The sequence below is a fragment of the Ambystoma mexicanum genome, chromosome 3q, assembly GCF_040938575.1.
Source record: "Ambystoma mexicanum isolate Mex_15411 chromosome 3q, UKY_AmexF1_1, whole genome shotgun sequence".
NCBI lineage: Eukaryota > Metazoa > Chordata > Amphibia > Caudata > Ambystomatidae > Ambystoma > Ambystoma mexicanum.
Genome location: NC_090926.1, coordinates 872,735,003 through 872,757,671, shown reverse-complemented (window position 1 = coordinate 872,757,671; position 22,669 = coordinate 872,735,003). Strand labels below are relative to the sequence as shown.

The following is a 22,669-nucleotide window of genomic DNA, read 5'->3' as shown; positions in this document are numbered from 1 at the left end:
TCATAGCGATTTCTACATACTGTCCATCCGGCACTTTTGGGGAGGCCCGGCCTGCCCAAACTTTGCTCAGGAGGGGCCCAGGCCAAAAAAGTTTGAAGACCACTGGTGTAGACTGAGTAAACATTGCGTGCCATTTACGCATGGCATGCAGTGCTTACAATGCATTCCTATGGGAAAAGTCGCGCTGGCGTGAAACCACAGAGTGTTTGGAAGCAGATGGGAAAAGGGAGATGGAAAACGAACTCCCATAAAAATACCCCAAAGTGCGGCTAAAGGTCTTAAGACAGGTGTGACATCTTTACGCCTGTCTTCAGCACCGTTATCTTTACTCTGGAGACTTGGAAAGGGAGCCCTGTACTGCCTCTAGGGGCGGGGTGAGTGTGGCGCGTGGGAATATGCGTGAAATATGATTAATGTATCCTATGGCCTAAACATACACTCAATTCACTCAGACATTCACTCGGCTGAGCGCCCTGAGGCCTTTGGGTGTGTGCGCTATATACATTTTATTTCGTTATTTAGATTCCCAGCTGTGACGCTGGGATTTACTCATAGGCCCTGCCAAGCAATGTGCAGGGACACTTCATAGCTGCGGCATGAAGGCGCTTTGCTCTTGTTTTGGTTTCAGATTACAAAGGTAATACATATATTACAAATACAACTACCATCCCTGTGTTTGCGGCCCAACTCGGTTTGGTCGAACCCAAGCTTCTGTGTTACAGTGTGGGGCTGGCCCAGGTCGCCTGTGGACAGTGTGGAGGGGGGGGGTAGCAACAATGGACTAGGGGTTGCTTTCCTTTGCCCCTCCTCACCCCCCATACTATGGTCCTAGTTGGAGCCCTAGGCGATGTCGGCAGCTGGCCAGAGGCGTTGCTACTTATTGAAAAGTACCGGCAGATATGTTTGTTTTGGCAAAATACAGTGAAAAGTGCTGGTAGCAATGAGTACTACATGCTGTGGGCCTGGCGACAGGTGTAAGAGGAACGACGATGGACTGAGTTCTTCAGGAAACCTCTAGGGGGCAGCAAAGGCATGCTGGCTGTCTAATAGAGTCAATAATATTTACAAATCATAGACTAGTCAGGGCTGAAATAAATCCTAAAACCTTCTGCGCAGACAAGGACGCGCCATTTCCCAATTCACGTGTGACTAATAACTGGAAAGAAGGCCGCGAGGCCGCTTCAGCTGAAATATATATACATTATGAAGTCTCCGAACTACAAAAAAAAACAGGAACATGACCTCTTCCATACAAGATATTTAGTTTCATTGGCTTTTACCGAAAGATGTATCACTAATGCAACATGTGCCCAACTTTGCATCTTGTGTACAGCGCCTGCCCGTGTATAAGGACAGCTCGTCAGGTTACGGCAGGTTAGCAATGCTGATAGGTCCGCGAGGAGCCAATCAGGAGCAGAATGCGGGCTGTGACGGGAGGCACTGGGAAGTAAAGAGATATAGCCTGAGGGGGCCAAATGATTCCATGTGTGTTGAGTGAAGGTGGTCAAAATGTACGTCTCTTGAATTGCAAGGTGGCGATTGATTAATTCTAAACCATTCTATTGGCTTTGCTTACATTATCTGTAGAGTGCAGTTGGACGAGACCAATACATTTATGGTGGGTTTAAAAAGGCTTGGAAAAAACCCTTTCACCTGAAATATGAAAGTAGGATAATCCATTTGGCCGAGTCACACATTCCACAACGCCACCTAGTAGCCATCGCTGGAAGTTCACCTGCAGTTCAGAGACACGTCAGCAAGGAGTTGTGGGTATGCCAATTATCTCAAACACAAGCCTTTTGCTCCAGGACATTGGGTCTCATTATAAGCGTTGCGGTAAGGCAACACCGGCGCCCGTAGTGCTAACGGTGACGTTGTTACCTCGCCGCAACATAACGAGTTCTGCTCACGGGGCCGCTCTTCACGCCTGGCCAGAACAGACTTGCAGAGCGGCACCCGCTAGCGGAACAGGATGGTAGCAACGGGCCCGTTACAAATGGGTCCGTTGTTACCATCCTCCCCATTCCCATTGAGCCCTATAGGGACGGACATTTTGCAAGACTACATAGCTGGTTTCATCCTTATTAGGAAGCATCTGGCAGCCTTGAGGTTGCAGGTGCTTTGTAAACATACCCCAATGCTGCATTTGTAAGAGACGCACTGATGCAGTGTTGCTTTCTGTATTTCTACATGAAGAGTGCACGATAAAAGTAAAAATCGCCACATACTTGGAGTGAGTAGGTGTTGCTTATTAACTGTCCTTAGGAGCCCTTTAATGTACTTCTCATTTACTTTTACTGTCATAGGGTCTCATCACAAGTTGGGCATAATCCCGACGGTAATTGCGCTGGGATACAGCCCAACACTATTAGCGTTACCACTTCTCGGTCCAGCGCAATTTGCATCGGATCCCGAGTTGCCGTGAGGAGGTAAATCCCCATTCCCATTGGGTGCATTGGACCCAATCGGGTTTTGTCACGATATTAGCGCCGGCGCAATTAGCGATTCCCTCTCTAGAGCACTGCCTTCCATCAGGGTGTGCCTTTTCTTATAGTGCTCATCCACAGAGTACAGTCGGAGTGCGTGATGACCATATCTGTTATTCAAGGGCCAAGAGACGGGTGGCATCGTGGTGTGTACTACATACGTGGTTTATATTCATATTGTTGCACCCCCACATTATGAAACTTCCTGCCCCCGACTGTCCATCAATATTATATCGTCATAAAGCGCTGCATACCCACGCGCGCCATCCTGCCATGCTAACAACTGACTGCATTGCTTTGGGGGTGCTTTCTTGGCACTCCTGCTACGTTAGTGGCAATGAGCTCTTGGATCCCTTCCAGCAACATCGCTTTGCTGCAACCTGGGCCACTTGGCAGCACTGCATTCACTTGAATGTGCTGGTGCTGGACCTCCAGTTGCGCTGCAAAATGTAGCTCGCAGGTGACGTTGTCATGCCCACACATTCACAATGTGCACATAGGCTGCGCTGGGGCGTGCTGGAAGGCTGGGATCTCTGCTGCATCATGGAGAGTTGCCACTGAGGAGCTCTGGAGGTGGTTGACTGGAGGAACGGAGTGGAATTGGCAGCCTCTATGGGCCTTCGTTTCTGAATTTGTAGCTGGCATTCACCCAAGATCTAGCTATATTAGTTTGTGTGGGGGACACGTTCACTCATATAGAGCTGGCCGGGGGGAGAGGGGACTCCTGGGGTTATTGGGGCACCTGGTGCTTTCTATGGATGGACCGATGAGCACTTTTTCTATTATCGCTCATTGTGTATTGCTCCTATGGAGGTTCATCTCTGCTGTAGAACGAATGGCCCATAAACCCTTTCTAGTATTTCTGTTTAGGATGCATTGTCCTTATTTTTTGATGTGCTTTTCTGTTAGCTTCCATTCTTTTGTGACAATTGTTGCGTCATTTAATGCTTTGATGGTTATTTCTCAATGAAAAGTTTCACCAGTTTTGGAGACCCAACCCTTACGGGACAGCAATGGGAAGGCATATTTGCATTTCAATGTAAAATCTGCAGAGAGGGGTACATTTCTCAGAGAATGATTTTGCTCTGAACATTTCACTGCAATTATATGCGGTGAGAGACCCGCACAGCGCCCCTCCCCATACTCCCTGGGGTATCTGGGCGCGTCACCAGTTATTTGTAGATTACCGGTTGCATATAATACATAGTAGAATAAGTACAGTACATTCTTTACATTATTTCTACAGTGAAGATAACACTATAAATACATCAGAAATGATTGCAGTCTTGCAGTGTAGTCTTACAAAGGTCTTTGAGCCTGGATAAATCTGCACTCCGGCCAGGGCATCACCGTACTCTCTCGCAGCGTAAACCCTGGTCTGCAAGCACACGCGGGCAGCCGAATCCATACAACCTATCTTAAAAACGGCTTCCAAAGCCTACAATATTTAATACATATTCAAACTGATGTCTTTTTTTGGGGGGAGTTTGGTCGGTTTGTCGACACTTGTCCTGCTCCACTTATAGTCGATGTGTTAGTACAGTATTTAATACACAGCTCACACGCACATATTTTTTATGACCCTAAACCTCCCACGTATATCATTTTGAGGAAATGTGCCCCTTGCGATTCGGCATTTTCGTGTTCAGCAGTGATGACATGACAGGGTAATTACGGGTCGGGTTTTTTTCTTTCTCATTTTTGTTCAGTTTGTTTAAAATAGGCACGGATGGAATGTGGTTATGTGAAAGGGTTTAATATGAAGCCATACCACAATAAACATTTTTTTTTTTTTTTTTTACAAAATTGCGGGTTTTTACCTTCTATCCTCCAGATCCTGAAGACGCAGGTGCAGAGGGAGTGGGAGCTAAGTCTTTTGAGAAGGCAATTAAAATAATGAGGAGGATTTTGCAGGAACGATTCATCGCTGTGCTGGAAATAAACGGGATGTTCTCTAGAAGCAAACAGTGTTTCAATTGACGGATGTTTGTTATGTGGCACTAAGAACACTATTTTCCCAAAATAAATGTTCTATGGGTGGAGCAGGCATAGGGAAGAGATCGGTCAACTATGCACACGTTTTTGGGGGGATGGGCAATGGCCTCCAGGGATCTTTGGTATATTGTAGATATGGGCGTCCTGGCCATTGAAGGAAGGGCTAGCCCCCCTCTTATTTCTGCTAACGGGTGAGAGAAGGTTAGGATGCGGTGCAAACAGCTAAATATACACACATGCGCAGATCACTGGTTATTTATATTGTATTGTATTGTACTGAAACTTAATAAAGCGCCAACAAGACCAATGAAGGCATCTAGGCACTGGGCATATTGGTACATGTGATTGTGCCTTGAACGCCCGTCCATCAGCGGGGTCCCAAAAGTAGAAACAAGGTATGAGCTATGGTCTATTTCCAAGGTGAAAGGTTGCTTGCACACCAGAATGGCAGCCGTGCTTTCTGAACTAGACACTGCCGATGCAGCGTCACAGTCTTACAGGAGCTGTGCAGGGGGTGCCGCTATGCATGTAGGTTGTGCGAGCAGCAGCAATGCCTGAAGGCCCTGCAGTAGCAGGATGGCTAGATGCCTGGAGCAGACGCGGCCGCCTTTCCATGACACGTGCTTCGGATGCAGCTCCTATAGTGGTATGCTGGTTGAAAGCAAGCTTGCAAAATCTGCAGTCCTTCAGGGAGAAGGGGTTTCCGTGCCGTTCTCGTGTGAACGTTTGCTGTGCGCTGTGCGCAGTGCAATCCCCAGTCTCGCAGCAGCATTTGGGGGAGATCTGTGCGAGTTCATGTGCGTGATAAGAACACCTTTCTGAGACACGAGTTTGTGATGCATGAGTTTACTGGATTAAACACCCAACTCTTGCTGGGGGATTTGGAGTAGTTTGGGGTGTGAAGGCGACAACCTCGTCGGGCGATGGGGGCTCTGCAGCTTGCATTACAGCAGCACTAGAGCTAGTTTAGGGGTGGAATGTGCAGTCTTGCAGAGATATGGGGGTTCTGAAGCTTGCATTACAGCAGCACTAGTTAGTCTAGGGGTGAAATGTGCAGTCTTGCAGAGGTATGAGGGTTCTGAAGCTTGCATTACAGCAGGACTAGAGTTAGGTTAGGGGTGGAATGTGCAGTCTTGCAGAGATATGGGGGTTCTGAAGCTTGCATTGCAGCAGCACTAGAGTTAGTTTAGGGGTGGAATGTGCAGTCTTGCAGAGATATGGGGGTTCTGAAGCTTGCATTACACAGCACTGCACTATAGTTAGTTTAGGGGTGGAATGTGCAGTCTTGCAGAGATATGAGGGTTCTCAAGCTTGCATTACAGCAGCACTAGAGTTAGTTTAGGGGTGAAATTTGCAGTGTTTCAGAGATATGGGGTTCTGCAGCTTGCATTACAGCAGCACTAGAGTTAGTTTAGGGGTGGAATGTGCAGTCTTGCAGAGATATGGGGGTTCTGAAGCTTGCATTGCAGCAGCACTAGAGTTAGTTTAGGGGTGGAATGTGCAGTCTTGCAGGGATATGGGGGTTCTGAAGCTTGCATTACAGCAGCACTATAGTTAGTTTAGGGGTGACATTTGCAGTGTTGCAGAGATATGGGGGTTCTGACGCTTGCATTACAGCAGCACTAGAGTTAGTTTAGGGGTGAAATGTGCAGTTTTGCAGAGATATGGGGGTTCTGAAGCTTGCATTACAGCAGCACTAGAGTTAGTTTAGGGGTGAAATGTGCAGTCTTGCAGAGATATGGGGGTCCTGAAGATTGGATTACAGCAGCACTAGAGTTAATTTATGGGTGAAATGTGCAGTCTTGCAGAGATTTGGGGTTCTGAAGCTTGCATTACAGCAGCACTAGAGTTCGTTTAGGGGTGACATGTGCAGTCTTGCAGAGATATGGGGGTTCTGAAGCTTGCATTACAGCAGCACTAGAGTTAGTTTAGGGGTGAAATGTGCAGTCTTGCAGAAATATGGGGGTTCTGAAGCTTGCATTACAGCAGCACTAGAGTTAGTTTAGGGGTGAAATGTACAGTCTTTCAGAGAGGTGGGGATTCTGAAGCTTGCATTACAGCAGCACTAGAGTTAGTTTAGGGGTGAAATGTGCAGTCGGGCAGAGATATGGGCGTTCTGAAGCTACTAGGAGATGCCCCAAAACTTGGTACACAGCAAATTGTATGGTTGCTATATGCGGACGATCTTGTCCTCCTGTTTCAAACACCGAAAGGATTACAAAATCTGCTGGACAAACTAGATGCCTATGCGCAGGCAAACAATTTGCTGATAAACAGGGAAAAAACCTGAGTTGTGGTTTGCGATAAAAATGACAGTCGCAGAACATCTAAGTACAAGTGAACTTTACAGAATACTGAATTATTGACTGTAGCACAATACAAATATCTGGGTGTGTTAGTTAACAACTCTCTGTCTGATGAGACAGTTTAGACCTGAAATTACTAAGCCTGATTTCGCAAGCAAAAATTCTTGTACACAAATATGGTAAATTCTCTGGTACCCACGTCATGATGTTTTACCAGCAGAACGTGGTTCCAATTCTGCTGTATGGCTTAGATACAAAGCATCATAGGGGCCAAAAATGCTGGGATTTACCCGAGGCCCGTTTCTGGAAACGAGTCTTAAAACTACTGAAATGTACCCCATTACCAATCATACGTTTTGGATTGGGTTCACTGTCTCTGTTTGTCCAGGTTCTTTGGAAAATGTGTAGTCTATTAAGGAAATGTTTGCTGGGTCTTAACACCAATAACATTCTGAGTGTGGTAGCCCACTATTTATTAACTTCTGGTCATTCACTTCCTCAAAATTGGTGCAATTTTATTACAGATGCATTATCAGATGGCACCGCCCTGTAGGCGAACAGAAGGCATGGCAGGAGAATATCCCATTTTCTCCTCAGGTGCTCCTCCAAGCCATGTATCATGCCTTTCAGGGTCTTGTTGAACTGCTCAACAAGACTGTTTGTTTGTGGATGAAAGGATATAGAGAACCGGTAGATGACTCCACACTCTTCCCACATAGCCTTCATATACGCTGATATGAAGTTTGATCCCCTTTCAGAAACGACTTCCTTGGGGAATCCAACATGGCAGAATATCCCAATCAGAGCCTTCGCAACCACAGGAGCTTTGATGCTCCTCAGAGGGACAGCCTTGGGGTACCTTGTGGCGTGGTGTGCCACCACCAAGATTTATCTATTCCTTAAGCAGGTTTGCGGATCTAAAGGAGCCACAATATCCATGCCTATTCTCTCAAAAGGCCGCCCAACAACGTGTAGTGGAAGTAAGGGGGCCTTTGTGGCATCACCTGACTTGCCAGAAGCTTGACAAGGCTGGCAGGACCGTACACATTCCTTATTCTTTTCGTGGAACTGCAGCCAGTAAAAGTGCGCAGAGAACCAGTCCGATGTCTTAGTCACTCCCAAGTGACCCACTAAAGGAATTCGGTGAGCCAAGTCCAAAAGGAACTTTCTGTGGTACTGGGGAATCACCAACCTTCTGGTGCCCTCGACCTCAGAGTCTTTTGGCTCAGTGTACAGTAGTCCATCCTCCCAGTACACTTTGAACATTCCAGGGGCCTCGCCCTTAGTCTGCTCATCCGCCTGCTTCCGCAGACCGATCAGAGTGGGACACTCTTTCTGTGCTGTGAAGAAGTCAGTCTGATCTGGGACCCCATCTCATGCAAACTTATCGTGTGTGGGTAGGCCCTTTAGATCTGCGCCCAACTGGTCCTCCACCTCAGGTTCCTTCACTGTGCCAGGCAACTCTGAAGTCACTGAATCGCCTGCTACCAAAGTATGGTTCTCATGGCTACTGGCCCCTCTCCCGCTGGAGTAGGCATCAAAGCTGTCTGTGGAACTGGATTAGGGGCTACCGGCCATGCCGGTTCTTAGAACAAGCCCTCTGGAAGCACTCGAGGCCCTAAGTCTCTGCATCGAAGTGCATCGACAAGTATCAACCAGCTGCCTGATATCCGCAGCTGTCTCCCGTCTTAAACTCTGTCCCAGAAGCTGCAAAGCACCCTGAAACGCTACACTGTTGAGCACCAAAAGAGCCTCTACGAGCAGAAGGTACATTGTGGTTCTGTCACCCTGGTACTTCTCCGAAAGCCACTGGTGACATTTTACAACCTATTGCTCCTTTTGTGTTGAAACCAACTATCCTTGAACTATTGTGATTAATTGTGTTTTAGCTGTGTTGCAACTAACCAACGATCCACGGCCTTGCGGAGATAAGCCTGCCGTTCCATCCACGTTACCAAAATTCGACAAAGAGGTTTATAATTTGCTTGTGTTTCCAATCTGTTTGGATCCCTTCTGGTGTACTAGAGGTGTGGGGCTGATTGAAGATTTAGAAACCGATATTCATCCCTGGCCCACTGGTGGCCCGGAAGTTGATTTGTCACAGTTGTCCTCACTCTTAACGAATATTATATGCCAGCTTATGTTATGTTTATCTGTTTTTTTAACCCTATTTTTCCAAATGTTGAACCTCCAAGCCCTAGTTACATTGTTTGGGTTGTTCACGTGATGTGATATGGGCTATATTTCCAGGGCCACTTTTGGTTCCCAGTCCACCTCTGGACCCGATCATGTGTTGGGTGTATCAAAAGACATAGTAGAAAACCCTGGAAACACCAAAACACAAGCAAAACAAACCAACCTCAAAAAGAAAAACCAGAAAAGAAACATAGGCCGTTAAGCCACTCTAGGAGAAAACTCCTACATTTGCGGGTATTGGCCGGGACTTGAACTCAGGAAAATAGTCTTTTTTTGCTGACAGCGGGATAACGAACATCTATTGCTCGTGGCTGTAGCTTTAAAAGAGCTAATTGTATTAGCTACAAATTCTGTCAAAATTGCACTGTGATAAAAGAAATCGCATTAACCCATCGCCCAAATGAAGAATAACTCACTCGGGGCGCTGAATTCACCTCACGGTGAAAGAATTATATGAGCAAAAAGGAACGGTATTACAAAAAAAAAACTCTACTGCAATGTACAATGTATGGAAGAAAATCATTTTAACTCGGGGCCGGCGGCTTTTCTCGGTGACTTGCAGAGGCATATTTTAGGGCCAGTAAAGATATTACCCGGTAATATCAGAGGCTGGTTACATTGAATCTGCTGGCATTGTGCCCCATCCCAGCACAGAAGGCACTTTCCCAAAATAAACAGCACGATTGTTCTCCGTTTGCATCACTGATGGAAACGCCTCGGGCAGCGCTTATGACTCAGGCTCAGAGCAGTAGCTTCCGCGCCTATGACTGCGTGCTGTCCAGGCCTCCAGGCGCACCTGTCTGAAGTGCCAGGATCTAACCACATTTTAAACATGCCGTAGAGATGTGCACTGGTGAGTTCATCATAAATTGAGAAGCTAAAGCATTGCTTGACATTACGGCTCACAATTGCGGTTCACCCTCTTTCATCACGCCAAGTCTACCATCTACGAGGTCCCACAAACAGGGCTTTAAGTGCGGCGAAGCTAGCAGGGGCAGGGTGCCGGCAGTCTCCAAATACCGTCTTTGACCCGGGGCCCTGCCCGGGCTCTTCTTCTTCAGTCCTCCACTGGGAGCACCGCACAGAACTTTAGCCCCGGCCGCAGAAAGACATGTGTGCTGGAAAGCGATCGTCTGTGCGTTTGTGTGTACTTTGGGGGAGTGGGGAATGATTGAAAACGCTCAATCTACCACCCCCAGAGCCATGCCATGGATTGGGGAGTGCTAAGGTGTGCTGTGAAAGGGCTGCAACGTGTATTGTTTCCTCGCTGTCTGTGTTTAAAATCCTGCAAAAAGGGTCGCAAGGAGGGGGTCGTTTTAATAACAAAACTACAAAAGGGGGCTTAAGCAGTGCTATCAGGTAGCATTGATTGCTGTGCTGGCCAGCCCCTTGAGTGCAGGCGGAGTGCATGCCCAGTAGACAGCAGGGGTCTAAGTAGGAGGGGGAAACGAGTAACTGGTTCATTTAAGCCCATATCACCATCGATGATATGGAATCAGAATCCAGCTACAAAGCAACTTAGAAACCGTGATATTTAGTGTGTGTGTTATTAAATACGGTTCTGTGCGCTTGTCTATGTGTGCAGGTCTATATTTTCTTATGCTTGTGAACCCATGCGTTTATGCATTGCTAATTTAGGTAATGCAACTATGTATCATGTTCAGCACCCGCTATGCCAAATCACACTGTAGCAAACACCTGTGTGTTTACACACATTAGAAGGCAATATGTGCAGGGTTTTAAGTGGGACGGGGCTAGCCAGGCCAGAGACCCGGCAGTCTAAAAACAAGGCCATTGAGCCGGGCCGTGCTGGTACTCATAAACATCCCTGCTAGCCCCAGCCAGCATTCAAGTGCAGGTGTGATTCTTATCTGCTTGGTGGGGATGGGCTGAACGAGAGAGATGTGTCATCAAACTAAACTACAAAAGGGGCCTTAAGCAGTGCTATCAGGGGCCGTTGATTCCCATGCTGGCCCTTGTATGGCCTGCCCCTTGAGTGCAGCTGGAGTGCATGCACACAATAGTGCCTGGTTTGAAGCAGCGAGGCGCTGGGTTTTTCAGTTTTATGTTCCTTGTTTGGTTGAAACTAAATGTGAAATAAGTGAGCATTTTACAAGTGCAGTATTTATTTGGATGTGAGACATTAGAAATGGCTCAATGCGGAGTCAGTGGGAGTCAGTCTGAGACATTACAACACATTGGCATGTTATGTATTTATTTGTTTGCGCCCCTGCCACTTTAAGCCATGCCCACTACTTAAGCCACGCCATTTGTTAGAGCCCCCCTCGATTCTTCACTCCATTTAAAGCACTGAGTATGTGTACATTATGCATGCTAGTGTGTACAGACCTGCCACACATACCACATGTGTCACATATACACAAGTCTCCTGCCCCCCCTTTAGGTCACACCCAGTACAATGTGGCCATGCCGCCACTCCAGAGCCCGCTCTCGATTTGTTATGCCCACACATTAAGGAGATACAACGTTTCCTTCTCTTCCTGATCTACCTAAATTCCTTCCTTCTAGTCCCTCCCTTCGCCCGCATTACAATTTTCCTTTTCACTTCCACCAATCCAGGAAGGTGTACTCCAGGCGGGGGCACAGTATGCAGTCCAGACAGGCCTCAGCACTGGGAGACCATTACAGTGGCATGTGTCACTGTGTAAATGACCATTACATTACATGACAAAGGCTGTGTTTGAGCCATCTCTGCACCCGTGCCTCGTTGCACCGCTTACTGTCACGAGAAGACACTCAAGTTCAGGTAGCTTACCTTTGCAGTGCATGTTGGCATGCCGAAACATGCAGACCAATACAACGGCATCCGGCTCCTCTAACTCCACATGGAGGAGGAGCCTCCTAAGCAGCAATGTGGCCCGAAGGAACCAGCCAGAGAATCTGTGGACGCCCCGCTTTCTGTGCTGGGGCTTCCATCAAGGAAATGACTTTGGCTAGAAGGGCAAGGTGAGGAGCACGGAACCTCTTGTGAGCCCCTTAAGAGGTGGCAGGGCTATAGGCTGGGAAAACCATATGCAGTGCTTTAAGTGGGCCGCGGGCCAGCAGGGGAGGGCCCTGGCAGTCTTCAAAGAGTAGGGTTGAGCCGTGATCCCTCCCCCATCCCATCCCACCACAACATTGGGAGGACACATGATCATGCTGCGGCTGCAATGGGATATGCGCACCCCATTTTCTGGTCAGGCATTTTCGAGTCGCACGAGGGGTCACAAGAGGAGGTTACTATCCTTTTGGTTTCCAAGCCCCTTCCCCAGGTCACTGCGGCATCTTTGACCCTCGGTGAACCTGGAGAATCTGTACTAATTTATATGTTTATAAACGATGGCTTGAAAAGTACACAATTCAAGTCATGTTTTATAAAGCTGTGTCGATGGTCAAAGACGCCTCAGACTTTGTCGTCGTCAGAGCTTTATAAAAGATGGATTGAATTGTGTACTTTTCAAGCCATCTTTTATAAACATAGAACATTTCTATGTGTAAAAAAGATGGCTTGAAAAGTACGCAAACCATAATGTAGGCACAGAAATATATAAATGTTATATATTTGTGTGCGTACCTTCCTATGGTTTGTGTACTTTTCAAGCCATCTTTTATAAACATAGAAATAAGTGACATATTTGTATGTTTATAAAAGATGGCTTGCATAGTACACAAACCATAGGAAGGTACGCATACAAATATATAAAGGCTTGCATGCATTTATATATTTGTTTGTGTACCTTACTATGGTTTGTGTACTTGTTAAGTCCACGCCCATCCCGCAAGCCACGCCCCCATATATCGATTTCTTACTCCACTTAAAGCCCTGACCATATTGGTGCACAAATAACAGCCTCTGCGTGTGGACTTCATATGTCAATATCAATTTAGATGACGCTTAAACACATCAGATGAAATGAATATATTGTACGCTGTATTGATAATTAAAATGGACTGCTACACTTGTATCTTCTAATTCACACTCTTATTCACCAGGCATGCCCTTAAAGCCTGTGAGATGTATTGTCATCACCGTCATTTGTCAGATTGTACTATTTTGTTTAAACATGGTGGCACTATTTCCTGTGTTATTTATTGACTGTGCACAAACAGGTTCTTTAAAAACAAGATGGCGGCCAGACTGGAAGTGGTTTGTACCCGCACTATCCACGTGCAGCGGCCCAGGTAGTTTCTTACCATGACTATGTTGGCGAGATGAGCAGAAACGAGAGCGTAGACCCCTCCCGAGGACCCGACCACGGGAGCCGTCATGTCAGCAACAGACACGGCCAAGGAACCTAGGGAAAGAAAAGAGTCGAGTGACGACGATAGAACAACAACATCCAATACACATTTTGTCAGGCACTATTGAAAAATAACACAAATGCCTGTGAGTGAAAAAGCAAAGCTACATCCAATTGTTATATTACAACTGTTCTGACCAAGTATTCAGTTCTTCATGGGTGTACAGCAAAGCATACAGGCTTTCATGTTTTAAAAAAAAGTGTATTTTCAAGTTTGGGACATGATTTATTAAATAAAACAACAATTTGGCTTACTATTCGGGCGGATACTTGACAAACTATTCCGCTATTTTGTACAGACTGGAAGGGGGCCAGTGACGTGGGTAGGGCGGATGTGATTGCATTTGTGCTGATTACCAGTTGGGTGGACGTGTGCCGTAGAGCTTGCATGGGTTTTGTTGGCATGAAAGGTGTGGCAAAGGACTCTGATAGCAATTCAGGATAAATAGTGTTTGGCTATGGTAGTGAATACCATTAATTTGGTGCTTTTGTGCTACAATAACATGCACCATATGCAATGCAAACATTTTAAAGTTAAAAAAGCAGCGTTTTGTCCAAAGAACAGCACTTGTTTTAATGCAAACTCAAAATAAGGAACACAGCCAGGTTGCGGAATATTTAACCCTGCAGAGGTGTGATGAAAGCTCTGTGTAACTGAAACAAATTATTCTACGCAGAAAAAATTAATCCTTCAAAAACAGGGACTGCAAAGGTTGAAAACAAAGTGGAGGGATTCAGAAACAACATTTAAGAACAATGACGGGATGGTCTCCATTGTGTACAGAGGCCATTGTACAGTGTGTTCCTCTTGTGACTTGGCACCTGAAAATAATTCCTTCTCAGGGTGAGGAGGAAACGTCTCAGATTACACACATTCATCCAGTATAACGCCACCAATAATGACGCCACTTGGAGCACTCCCCGTGCCCCGCCTTCACCGCGTCGGCATCCGCGGTGTTTACTGTGCGCGCAAAGAAAGGCATGTTTTGGCTGGAAAATTCCCAACGGCGTCTCTAGTGTCTGTCTGGCCCCAGAAGGTCCCAAGGCGGGGGTTACCGGGATTATAACATGACCATGGCAAAAGAGACGGCTGTATGCCCCCACCTGAACAATCCAGCAAAACACCACACACACAGGCAAAGGAGGCCAACGCGGCCTGGCATCCAGCTTAAGGGTCGCGATGGATTTCACGTGACATGAAGTCGGTCCTTCTTCCGGAAGGGGTTGTCAAGGAAACATCCAGTGCTCTGAAGGGCAGGGGTGGGACTGCAACAGCATACTTGGTTGAGCTTTCATGCTCTTGCAGCAGACAGACTGGGCTTCCCTCATGGGGAACTCATACTGCCACTAACAGTGGGGCCATTTCAACCAACTCCAAGGGTTTCAGAAGTAGCGCCACCTAGTTCCATGACATGTCAGGAAGTGACATCACACAGTTGGTGACTCTGATAAGAAGTGATTGATAACCGATTCCAAAAGCCGTCAATGAGGACAAGAAAGAGCCAAAAGCGCACTTACCTTTAATAGATCAGTAATCAAATTGGTTATACCAGAGAGAGATTCTATAAATCCCATTTCACCCTTATTGGTGTTTTTTTGTAATGCAAAGGGGCTGCACAACAACGCACAGGTGTTGCAAACAGCAACAAAGTGGTTGCCACTGCCACTCCTAGCCCCTGCCCGAAAAAAATACAGCCCCCCTAGAGGCTGCATTAACGATCTCCACGATGAGGTCAAACGTACAAGACAAGATTAGCACACAGCTTTTACAACAGTCTCAGGAGGATAGCTCAGGGGCAACACGCTCGCCTTGGATGCAAAACGACACAGATTCTATCTCCGGGTCCGTGCTTAGAAACCCCTGGGTATTAAGTGCGTTATAAATTACCCATTACAAGGAAATCAGCGTGTTTCACTTCTAAGGAAGCATTTTTTATAAACTATTGGATTTTAACATTTGAATTGGTTCAACTGCAAGAAACCAAAACTACAGTTCCCAGAATACATTTAATACAAGGATTGGATGTTTTGTATCATGGTGGCATGGCATCATACTGTATAACCAATTTCAAATTAGACCATTAAGCACAACAAAAACACCAACAAGGAAGCGCTATCATGACTATTTCTTCTTTTAAAACACAAAACAAAAGAAATGATGGTTGGAAGGCTTAGAATAAATCTTAACCTCTGGCATTGCTCTGGCCAACCCTCCAGACCATTGTTCTCCGCCTGCCAAGCCATTACAAAAGGGGAAAGACCATATGCAAATTAGGCTTGGTCCCACCACCAAAGGGGTAGTCCAGCCCGAACTGCTAGGTCACATCTCTTCTGTACGAGACCACAAGCATCGCCAGACATGTTTCAGCCTTTGTGGGTGTCATCAGTGAGGAGTAGCTTGGGTCTCTAGGCCCAGCAGGCACAGGACCCACGTCTGGGCATACCCATCCCACTTGGGGTGACAAAAGAAAAACAAAAGAGGTGATGGTTCGAAGGTTTAGAATAAATCTTAACCTCTGGCATTGTTCTGGGCAACCTTCCAGACCATCGTTCTTCGCCTGTTTTGGGATGCTCGTGGTCTCGTGCAGAAGGGATGTGACCTAACAGTTCTGGCTGGACTGCCCCTTTTGTGGTGGGACCAGATCTGATTTGCATATGGTCTTTCCCCTTCTGTAATGGCTTGGCAGGCAAAGAACATGTTGCTTTTGTTCTTCTTGTGGGGGCGGAATGGCTTCACCTGTTGTGGCCTTTCTTTTTCTATGTGCCTCGTGGCATTTCAAACACAGCCACTGTTTTCTGAGTCACCGAGGTGGAGTCTTGTTTCCCCCTCCCCTCCTACACACTGCAATCAGATTGGCCGTGGGCTTCACTTATTGGCCTATCGGAGACCGGCAGGCTTTAGCTGGCCTCCTCACCAAAGGCCCACTTTTAAGGCCCCTGTCTGCTCCCTGTCCGCTTCAGGTACGGTTCTCACCGCCCGGTCGCCCGTAATGCTGTGTGTGCCCCCACACCCCCTGGTCGCCCATGTTGCTATGTGTGCCCCGACCCCCCGGTCGCCCATGATGCTGTGTGTGCCCCCCCGGTTGCCCGTGTTGCTGTATGTGCCCCAGTCCCCCCAGGTCACGCGTGATGCTGTGTGTGCCCCCACCCACCACCCCTGGTCGTCCGTGAGGCTGTGTTTCCCCCACCCTCTTTCTTTCCCCCTCCCCTCTTGCCACTCTTCCAAACCTGACAGTGCCCCTAATTAATGTTTGCATTTACACGCTACCGCCCTGTAACATGGGGTAGGCACCATGTATCTTCCCACTGATTTGAGTTTCGCATCTGTGTGCTGCGGCCGCCTTGCAACATGGGGTAGGCACCATGTATTTGTCCACTGATTTGACTTTTGCATCTGTTGCTGCAGCCGCCCTGTAACATGGGGTAGGCACCATGTATTTGCCCACCTATTTGACTTTCGCATCTGTGAGCTGATGCCGCCCTGCAACATGGGGTAGGCAACATGTATTTGCCCACTGATTTGACTTTCGCATCTGTGAGGTGCTGCTGATCTGCAACATGGGGTAGGCACCATGTATTTGCCCATTATTTGACTTTCGCATCTGTGAGCAGCTGCCACCCTGCAACATGGGTTAGGCAACATGTATTTGCCCATTATTTGACTTTTGCACCAGAGTGCTGCTGCCGCCCTGCAACATGGGGGTAGGCCCCATGTATTTGCTCACTGATTTGACTTTCGCATCTGTGTGCTGCTGCCGCCCTGTAACATGGGGTAGGCACCATGTATTTGGCCATTATTTGACTTTCGCATCTGTGTGCTGCTGCCGCCCTGCAACATGGGATAGGCACCATGTATTTGCCCATTATTTGACTTTTTGCATTTGTGTGCTGCTGCCGCCCTGCAACATGGGGTAGGCACCATGTATTTGCCCACTGATTTGACTTTCTTATCTGTGTGCTGCTGCCGCCGTGCAACATGGGGTAGGCACCACGTATTTGCTGATTGCCGGACTTTCGCATCTGTGTGCTGCTGCCGCCCTGCAACATGGGGTAAGCACCATTTATTTGCCCATTGCTGGAATTTCACATCTGTGTGCTGCTGCCGCCTTGCAACATGGGGTAGGCACCATGTTTTTGCCCATTGCTGGACTTTTGCATCTACGTGTTGCTGCCGCCCTGCAACATGGGGTAGGCACCACGTATTTGCCGATTGACGGACTTTCGCATCTGTGTGTTGCTGCCGCCCTGCAACATGGGGTAAGCACCATTTACTTGCCCATTGCTGGAATTTCACATCTGTGTGCTGCTGCCGCCCTGTAAAATGGGGTAGGCACCATGTATTTGCCCACTGATTTGACTCTTCATCTGTGTGCTGCTACTGCCCTGCAACATAGGGTAGGCACCATGTATTTGCCAATTGCTGGACTTTCGCATCTGTGTGCTGCTGCCGCCCTGCAACATGGGGTAGGCACCATGTATTTGCCAATTTCTGGACTTTACCATCTGTGTGATGCTGCCGCCTTGCAACATGGGGTAGTCACCATGTATGTGCCTACTGATTTGACTTTTGCATCTGTGTGCTGCTGCGGCCCTGCAACATGGGGTAGGCAACATGTATTTGCCAATTGCTGGACTTTCGCATCTGTGTGCTGCTGCCGCCCTGCACCACGGGGTAGGCACCATGTATTTGCTTACTGATTTGACTTTTGCATCTGTGTGCTGCTGCGGCCCTCCCACATGGGGTAGGCACCATGTATTTGCCCATTTCTGGACTTTCGCATCTGTGTGCTGCTGCCGCCCTGCAATAGGCACCATTTATTTGCCCATTGCTAGACTTTCACATCTGTGTGCTGCTGCCGCCTTGCAACATGGGGTAGGCACCATGTATTTGCCCACTGATTTGACTCTTCATCTTTGTGCTGCTGCCACGCTGCAACATGGGGCCAGGCTCAATGGATGTGATCACCATGTACTTCTCTTTTGCACTTTGCGTATGATGTATTACCATTGCACGTTCCACGATATAATTCACCTCTTATGCTTCCTTTTCTGTAACCCGAAGCACTGAAACTAATCTCTTAAGTTTAAGCGCCTAGATACCAAACAAACATTCTCCACCTCCCTACAGCCTGATTATTTGGATACAAGCTCTGTATGTCTTTTAGTAGATCACACAGGATTTTGTGGTCCTCGGGACAGTGTCGAAGGTGGTTTCAAAATCAATGGAGATGGCATAAATGCTATTCTGCCTTAGCCTGACATATTTATCACAAATCAGGGCTAATTGCAGGCTTTGATCGATTTTCGGAATCGAAAGCTACCCCCTCCACACGGTTGATCATTTAGTCTCTGATATGATACAAAAGGTAAAAGTGTTTGAGGATAAGATTGAAGAGAGCGAGGGTTGCTCCTGTATAAGTGACATCCGAATACAGGACTCCCTGAAAAATAAGAGGGGCCCAGTGTCGCACTATTCCTGGAAAAATGTCTAGCTGACTCAATGAAACTTAGAGGGCTCTCAAATTTCTTCTCCATTGAGAGGGTTCACCGGACGCCCACCGGCACACCCACACCAGAGGCCTCACCTCAAACTATTATGGCCAAACTGTTGAATCACCGGGACTGCAAGGCACTTTTACACATGGCATGCAACAAAGGCCTAATAACATATTACGGAGTGAGGACCGCCTTCTTCCCGGATTGCATTAGAGCAGTCCAGAAAGCACACCAATCGTCTGATTCAGTTAAACGAAAGCTGCAATCCTTGCGAATAAATTAAGCCCTCTTTTTTCCTGCACAAGTAAAGGTATACCTAAATGGGAAACTCACCTTTTTTTTTCCAGTCCTTCAAGACGCATGGACATGGCTGGACATACATGCCGAGAATGGGGAAGGGTGCCACCCCTGACCGCCGAAGACTCCTCTCAACCAGGACCCTAAACCTCCTGCCCAGCTGGCCCACCCACAGGAGGGAGAATCAGGACAACGAGAAGGGGAGGCACACGTGTCTGGCAGAGTGGGATGAAAAATCGTGCTATCGATATGTCCCAAGACCTTGAGCGATAAGACAGTAAACACATCCTTCAACAGAAATAGGGACCTATTTGAGGCCATTTGGTCTCAGCGACTGCAACGCCCCCTGCCACAGTTTAAAAGTAATTGTTGTTGATTGAGCCAATCCAGTTGGCGGGTTATATGTTTGGGGCGAAGGGTACTTTGTGTTGGGTTGAAGTATGGGGTGGGGGAACAATGGGTTTTATGTTGGTTAGGGGTTTAGGACAGAATACTAAGGTTACTCCTGTCGTCTTGCCATCCCTCGATCTGTCTCATCTTGATCATTCACATGCAGACCCATTCCTCACATTGGCCCTATGACACCATAGATGGCGGAAAGAAACGGTCACTCCTCATATGGAATGCAAACGGTTTATGTGATCAAATTAAAAGAGGAGTTGTCTTGCAATACAATAAAAGACAGACACCAGACATAGTTTTCCTTCATGAGAATCACCTAGCAGGAGCGGAAAGTAGATTCTTTAGAAGAACCAATTACAGGACCTCCAAACATGCCGGTTTCTCGAAGGGTTTCAGGGGAGTGCTGATTATGGTACGCAAGCACCTACCGCTCACACTCTTCTCGGTTAAACAAGATTCCTGAGGCAGATATGCCTTGATAAAAGAAGCAGCATGGAGTAAAACCCCAGGCCTTCTGAACGTACATGATCCACCACTGCTTTCTGTGGAACCCTTTGGAGAAGTCCACTTCTTGATACTTCAGTACCCGACTGACTTATGGATCCTGGGGGGAGACTTTAATGACGTTGAAGATCCTGTTAGGAACCGCACTCACTTGCAGGTTAGAAACCCAGCCACGCACACTAAACTGTATACCTTTGTCTCTGCAATGAGTATGTCAGATGTCTGGAGGTAACTCCACGCCCAAGTACGGGGGTTCTCCTTTCACTCGGGAATGCACACCTCCATGTCAATGTTGAACTACTTCTTCATTCTACAACGGGAAGCTCACAGGCTAACATCGGCTAGATTCCTACCAAGGGGAATATCGGATCACTCACCTCGGCGAATAGACCAAGAGCAAAGATGCATTGTCACCTAAAAAACTACTATTTGGACTTCCCTCACATACTTGAAGGCTTAACGGACAAAACGGAAGAACACTCACAATTAATACACCATTGGTTCAAAATCCAGTGACACTGTGGGAGGGTTGTAAAACAGTGGTGCAGGGGGAGTCTATATCCTTAATCCCAGCACAAGACAAGACCCAGATAAGATTTACTGAGGAAGTAGAAATGGAATTGGGAAGGCTCGAGGAGGAATTCCTTGGCACAGGATCTACTGACACACATAGACTCCAGTTTACGGTTAGAGAAAGATTCTGTAACCTTTCCCTCGACAATGCACGCCAAGCTCACTGGGAAAAATGAAGCAGAATCTACGACGCAGGGGCTAAAGCATGGAAGTTGCTGGCGTGGCCTGAGAGATGAGATGCAGAATCTCCATAGGTTAGGGAATTGAGAGACGAGATTGGGGAATAGTCTCTGAGGACAGGGAAATTGTGGAGGTATTTGTGGATTATTCCGAAATGCTCTATTTGGCTCCCTGGGACCTTGGTCCCCCCCAGAGATCCAGTTATGCTACACAGTATTGCGCTGCTAAAACTCTCTGAACAACAGAAGCTTGATGTGGACTTAGATATGAAGGAGGAGGAGATAGCGGAAGTAATATCAACCTTTCACTCCAGGAAAACACCTGGTCTGAATGGACATCCGGTGGGACAATGGAAGAAGTTGGGCAACAAGATCACAAAACCCATGCTCAATGCTTTCCATAGGAGTAAGCACACTGGTGTGCTACTCCCAGATTTAGTTTTGCCACAATAGTATTCATCCCATAGAAATACAAACCCTCAGCAGAATGCTCCTCCTACAGACCCATCTCACTCATTGGCAGGGAAAACAAGATTCTGGCCAAGGTACTGGCCAAACATTTACTAAAAGTCATCCCGTCAGTGATTCATCGCGGCCAATGTGGGCTTTTACCAGACAGATCCACCCTGATGAATATTAGGCGATTGCATGTAGCAATTGACCGAGCTGCAAGAATCCGCGATCCACTATCAATCCTTTCCATTGACTTTGAGAAAGTTTTTGACTCAGTCTTGTGGGGATTCCTCTGGAATGTGATGATGCAAATGGGTTTTGGTGATAACTTCCTGCAATGCATGAAGTTGATCTATGAGGCACCGGTTTTGGAAGTCAGGGTAAATGGGACGGCCTCTGGAACATTAACTCTGGAGTGAGGGACCAGACAAGGCTGCACCCTTTCTCCCCTCCTGTTCACTTTTACCATTGAACCTTTGGAGATCCAGTTGAGAACTGACTCGTCATGGTATGACTTTCTGTGGCCAACAGGGCACAAGGATAAATTGGCACTCTAAGCGGATGACCTATTGATATTCCTGGGAGACCCTACCACTCCTGTCTAAAAGTGACAAAAATACTCCAAGATTACGGGGCACTAAGTGGACTTAAGGTGAACAGGCCTAAATCAACGCTGCTTTCCATACAAGGCGATGATTTAGTGATTCCTCCCAACTGAGCCTATCAGATAGCATGAGAGAGGTTCAAATATCTGGGCATACAGGTATGCAAGGACTGGACACAATTCATTAAACAAAACAACCGATTATGGATCGATTCACCCAAGACGTTAAAAATTGGACATCTCTTCCGATTACACTATTAGGGAGAGCTCCACTATTCAAGATGTGGATGTTGCTTAGATACAGGTACATCCTTCAGAGCACCCCTTGCGTGGTGCCCAACATAGAATTTGATAAAGTGGATACAGTGCTTAGGGATCTCCTCTGGGGGGTCCCAACCTTGTATTGCTCTAGTGACATTGCAACAATCTGCAAGGGAGGGGCGTATCGGATTATCAAACATTAGGAAAATACTACTGGGCGAGAACCATGGTAATGGCCAACAATGGATGAAAGGGGTCACATCACTTCAAGTCCTATACGGTGGCAAAGGGGAATATACTTTACCTAATATGTTGCTAACGGTGCCGATGCTTCCGTGACAACCATGCCGTTAGGGGCCTGAACTGCCAGCAGGTCACGCCTGCCGGGGGAACCGTGGCTCCTATCAGCATTGTTGTAGTACCGGCACCCTAGTTTCCAGACCGCCATACTTGTAATGAGGCCCATTAATGTCTGTGTTCTGGGATCTCTCAGCATGGAATCTGAACAGCAGCTGTAGTTTGGCTAAATATTCAAGTGGCTTAACGTTTCAGAGACACTTTGGCTCCCATGGTACATAATACGGTTGGCAATGTATTTCATAAGTAAGGGGGGTTC

The 22,669-nt window shown here is 47.2% G+C and overlaps 1 protein-coding gene across 2 annotated transcripts in view; it reads right to left on the bottom strand.

Moving 5' to 3' along the window:
• Positions 1-22,669, bottom strand: part of RHBDL3 (rhomboid like 3) — a 1,128,603-nt gene that overhangs the window by 34,531 nt on the left and 1,071,403 nt on the right. For both annotated transcript variants that reach the window (XM_069654975.1, XM_069654976.1), the window contains exon 7: positions 13,178-13,278. In XM_069654975.1, the coding sequence (XP_069511076.1) occupies positions 13,178-13,278 (101 nt within the window). The remainder of the gene's footprint in view (positions 1-13,177; positions 13,279-22,669) is intronic.